At 62.7% G+C, this 4,482-nt stretch overlaps 3 protein-coding genes across 3 annotated transcripts in view, besides 3 other annotated features; 1 reads left to right on the top strand and 2 right to left on the bottom strand.

Moving 5' to 3' along the window:
• Positions 1 to 201, bottom strand: part of Tco025E_08125 (malic enzyme) — a gene marked incomplete at both ends in the record, with an annotated part of 483 nt that extends 282 nt beyond the window's left edge. Inside the window, one exon of the mRNA XM_029374981.1 lies at positions 1 to 201. This exon is cut by the window's left edge and continues 282 nt beyond it. Coding sequence (XP_029224894.1) covers positions 1 to 201 — 201 coding nt within the window.
• Positions 202 to 491: 290 nt separating this feature from the next.
• Positions 492 to 510: a microsatellite.
• A 314-nt stretch (positions 511 to 824) lies between these two features.
• Positions 825 to 3,410, bottom strand: Tco025E_08126 (putative DNA repair and recombination protein RAD54; the record flags this gene model as incomplete). The annotated part of the gene is made up of 1 exon (XM_029374982.1): positions 825 to 3,410. One exon carries the CDS (start codon positions 3,408 to 3,410, stop codon positions 825 to 827), a length of 2,586 nt encoding a protein of 861 aa, XP_029224895.1.
• Positions 3,411 to 3,437: 27 nt separating this feature from the next.
• Tco025E_08127 (uncharacterized protein) lies at positions 3,438 to 3,905 on the top strand (the record flags this gene model as incomplete). Its single annotated transcript, XM_029374983.1, has 1 exon — positions 3,438 to 3,905. The coding sequence occupies one exon, from the start codon at positions 3,438 to 3,440 to the stop codon at positions 3,903 to 3,905; it is 468 nt and encodes a 155-aa protein (XP_029224896.1).
• Positions 3,906 to 3,958: 53 nt separating this feature from the next.
• Positions 3,959 to 3,982: a microsatellite.
• Positions 3,983 to 4,183: 201 nt separating this feature from the next.
• Positions 4,184 to 4,213: a sequence feature (A-rich).
• Positions 4,214 to 4,482: the final 269 nt, after the last annotated feature.

The raw sequence follows: 4,482 nt of genomic DNA on the forward strand, positions 1-4,482 counted from the left end.
GTTGATCGGCTTGTCGTACCTCTTCAGCTGGTTGTACAGGCGGGAGACCTGCTCCTCCAGCGTCTCGACGGCGGGCGGCAGGCGGCCAAGGACGTGGAGCTGCTTGCGCTGCTCCACCGTGAAGGCGGTGCCACGGTTGAGGTGGCGGTCCGTCAGGATGGTGGTGCTGTGCGTCTTCACTCGGAACTGCGACTGCGACATGGCTGGAGAGTGCCTGGTGGAGTGTGTCCTGCTCTGTTCGTGTCGTGCTACAGGAACCCTGCCCGGCTGGGAAACCTCTCAAAGTTGCTCTGGCTCGAAATGCGTGTATCCTTCTGGCGGTTGGCGCACCCACGCCGGACAGAAAGGCAACGAAGGCAGAATTGAGGAAAAGAGAGAAGTAAAAGCGAGAAAAGGGAGGGGAAAGTGGGGGCCCGGGGCCCGGGTGCCGCGCTCCCCCTTCCCCCTCCAGCCGCCGCAGAGAGACGTCGCCGTGCACGCGGCTCAAGCAGCACACACACACACACACACGGGCCGTTCGCGCCCGCCGCAGTGCAGGATGGGCAGAAGCCGCGGCACGAATAGTGTCGCGGGACAAACGAAGCGCAAAACAAGACAAAACAAATAAAAATAGCTGCACTGCAACGTGAAACACCCGCTGAAGAACTGATTCAGCAGAATTTGCTTCTACTCTGCGTGCGGAAGTGTGCGTGGGATCTCGTCCAACTCGGGCCGTGAGGCCGGCCGGGGGCCCTGACCGAAAGCCTCCCAAAGTGGCGCGAGAGGCACGCACGCCCTTGCCGCACGCTGCCGTGGGCAGTCGGGTGAGGGGCTCGCCTCTTCGCTTACCCCTCCTCTTCCTCCTCTTCCTCCACTTCCTCAGGTCCTGCTTCTTCCTCCTCATCGTCGTGCAACTCAATTTCAAGCTCGGACTCCTCCGAGAGCTGCTCTGCCTGACTGGGGCAAATAATCGCTTCCTCGTCCCGCACAAAGGGCCGCTCCACCCGCACTTTAGCCTCCTTGGCCGCGCCCTTCCCAACCCCGCCAGCGGCGGCGGCGGCGGCGGCGCTCGCCGTGCTGTCCCGCTCATCGGCAAAGATGAAGCTGCACAGCCGCGGCGCCTGGCCAGATATCGCCCGCACCACCTTGTCCAGCGGAAACTCCCCACAGCGGAAAAAGTGGCGCCACCCCTTCAGCTCATCCATGCGGGGCCCGCTCTTCTTTCCCCCCACGCGACGGAACTTCATCGGCGCCCTCTCCTTCCTCGCACCCGCGGCGGACGACGCCAACATCTCTGCCGCCGCCTCGCAGTTCGTGCAGTGCAGGAGGTCGTGCGTGTCCGACGCGGTGTCGCCGCGGTAGCAGAAAAGCGACCGCAGTTCCTCCAGCGTAAAGTGCTGCTTGGAGTCACTCTGCATATCCACCACGTTGGCCGAGAGCCCCTGCTTGCTCACCTGGCGCTGGTATATCTTTTCCTCGATGGATCCGGTGCTCAGCAGGCGGTAGATGAAGACCCGTTTCTTCTGCCCGTCACGCCACACACGCCCCATCGCCTGGGCGTCGTTCGCGGGGTTCCAGTCGGGGTCGAACAAAATCAGTCGGTTGGCGCCGATGAGGTTCAGCCCGACGCCGCCGGCCTTGGAGGAGAGCAAGAAGACGACCTCCTGCGAGCCGGGGACATTGAAGCGGTCCACCACATCCTGCCGACGCTTTACAGGCATGCTGCCGTCAAGCTGGAAAAAGCTGATGCGCTTGCTGCGGCACATGTTGGCGATGACGTCTAGCGTCTGCGTGAAGTTCGAGACGATGACGAGTTTGTCCCGCTCCCCGTTGGAGCGTAACTCGTCCAGCATGAGGGAGACAAAGTGCATTTTGCTCCCAGCGGCCTCGGACAGGGTCCCCGGCTTATACCCTTTCGGAAGCACGGACCTGGGGATCCCAGACGCCCCCTTCTCCTTCTCCTTGTTGGAGTGCAGCACCGCCTCGTGAAAGAGGTCCATGTGGTTGCACAGCTTGCGCAGCGCCGAGATGAGCACAAGCGGCGGGCACGAGGATTCCTCGACAAGCGCCGACAAAGACTCATAGGCGGCGCGCTGCAACTCGCCCAGCCGCACAAACACGGTGACGTCCACCTTTGGCGGCAGGTACGACTCATTAATCGACTGCGTGCGGCGGAGAATGAAGCGCTGCGTCAGGTTCGACAGGTAGTGGGCGCGGTCCGCCCCGAGCAGGCGAAGGTGCTCCGGGCAGTCGGGGTCCCGGCCCCGCATCACGGGCTCCTCAAACACCCGCGCAAACACGTCGCGGCTGCCCAATATGCCGGGGTTCACAAACCCCACCATGGCGTGAAACTCCGACAGGTCGTTTTGGATCGGGGTGCCGCTGAGGATGACGCGGTTGCGGGTTGGCAGCATGTCCACCGCCTTTGTCGTCTTCACCTCGGCGTTCTTCAGCCGGTGGCCCTCGTCGCACACCACCAGCTCCACCGACCTGAGCGTGGAGATGCGGGCGATGTACTTGCGCAGCTGATCGTAGGATATCACCAAGACATCCCCTTCGCCGTCGAAGCGGGAGATGATGCGGTCCCCCTTTGGCGTCGACTCGGAGATGGAAAAGTACTTCACCGCCCCGACGCCCAGCCACTTGTCGAACTCATTGCACCAGTTCTTCACGAGAGAGGAGGGGGTGACAACGAGGCACTTGCGCGCGGTGGGCACGCCATACTTCCCCTGGCGAAGGCAGGTGTAAATGGTGGCGACGGTTTGAATGGTTTTGCCAAGCCCCATCTCATCCGCGAGGATGGCGCCGTGGTAGCCTGGCATCCGCTCCCCTGTGATGCAGTCAAAGAGAAATCGCACCCCCGCCCTCTGGTGCGGCCGCAGCCTGTCCCCAATGACGGGATCCACCACGACGGACACCTGCGGACGGCCATTGGCGTCGCGCTTGTAGTCTGCGCGAAAGAGCGTCACGGCGGCCTCGCGGTCCGGATCGTGCAGTGGCCGCAGTTCCGCCTTGACGCCGCCTGGCCCCGTCTTTGGACGCCCGGCCACGGGAACGGTGAACCCAGTTTGCCCGTCCCGCGGCCGCTTGCGAAACACGGGCTGCGCAAACATGCACCCCGAAAGCCGCTGGCCAAAAGACATCCGCGGCTTTACAGCGTGTAAGCCGGCGGCTGCCGCGGCATCTGCCCTTTCCTTTAACCTTTCCTCCTTCTTTCGAAGTTGATGCTCGGAGCGAAGGAAGAACTCGCCGCTACGGAAGGACTCCTCCTTCAGTGCCGTGATGAGCAACACGGTCTTTGACCCGACCTTCAGCGTCATGCCCGCCTTGGCGTTGTTGGCGTCCTCCTCCTTAACCGGGTAGCCGGGGTCTGGGCGGTTGCCGAACTGCCGACCAGCGCGATCGTACATCATCACGCCCAGCTGCTCCATTTGAATAACGACGATGCCCGTCGATTCATGCCGCGCGGCGGCATCGGTTTCCACCTGAAAGTAAATGTTTCCGTGCGGGCTCACCGGGTAGCGTGGCACGACCTCGCTCTTTTCCTCCTCCTCTGCCTCCGCGGGGCCCGACTCCAATTGCTGCCGCGGTGGCACCTGCCGCCCCGCTGCGGCGCCCTCCCCCGCCGCGTGCGTGTCTCCCGAAACGGACCCCGCGCCCACCGCGGCTTCGGCGCCATCGCCGAACTCCGCATTCTCCCCACGGGGCGCCGGCTGTTCCCGCGCCGGCTGGTGGTATTCAATGTGCGCCCGCTTTGCCAGTCGAGCTGCCGTGATGTCCGCCTGCGTGACCCCTTTGCAGTCGGGGTACAGCACCGTCCGCTCCCGCCGCCGCCCCGTCACTGCCGCAGCGGCTGTGCTTGGCGCACTCGCCGGCGGCCGGAACCCCGCTCAAGCCCCGCCCGAGCCGCAGGAGCCTCGAAATAGAGGCATGCTGGCGCCACGCTGAAGGAGACGCAGGCAATCTACGCCATACTCACAGACAGAGAGAGGGAAAGAGAGAGGGGAAACATCACAAATGCGTCCAAAGCAGCGGAAACCACACTCACTTCCACCACCGGCAGCGGAAGGAGGAAGAACTGGCCAAACACGGCACATGAAAGTGCCACAGCAGCACGCAAAGGAAGTTGTGGGGGCATGGCAAACCGTGAAGGGAGAAACCAAGCATATATACCATGGCAGCAAAGCCAAAGCGCCCTATGCGCAAAAAAACACAACAATAAAATTAAATAAAAATCGAATTACTTCTTGAGTGAGAGCTAGCTGCGCTCCAGGAAATTAATGCACGGTCATTGCAAGGAAAGCATCTTATGCAAAGCCGGCAACGAGGAGAGCTCATGGCAGGGCCCGAAAAGGAGGCGACTCACTCTTCCGGTTTCCTCCCCCACTGCGGCTGAGAGGGTGTGTAGTCCCACTGCTCTGTCGTTGCTCCCGCACCACCAACGGCCCTGCTGCCCTCGAAAGGGTTTTGGGCCTGCATCGTGGCCGTGGCCGTGGCCAGAGC

The sequence above is a fragment of the Trypanosoma conorhini genome (genome assembly GCF_003719485.1).
Source record: "Trypanosoma conorhini strain 025E chromosome Unknown Tco_14.4_contig_00703, whole genome shotgun sequence".
NCBI classification, from domain to species: Eukaryota; Euglenozoa; class Kinetoplastea; order Trypanosomatida; family Trypanosomatidae; genus Trypanosoma; species Trypanosoma conorhini.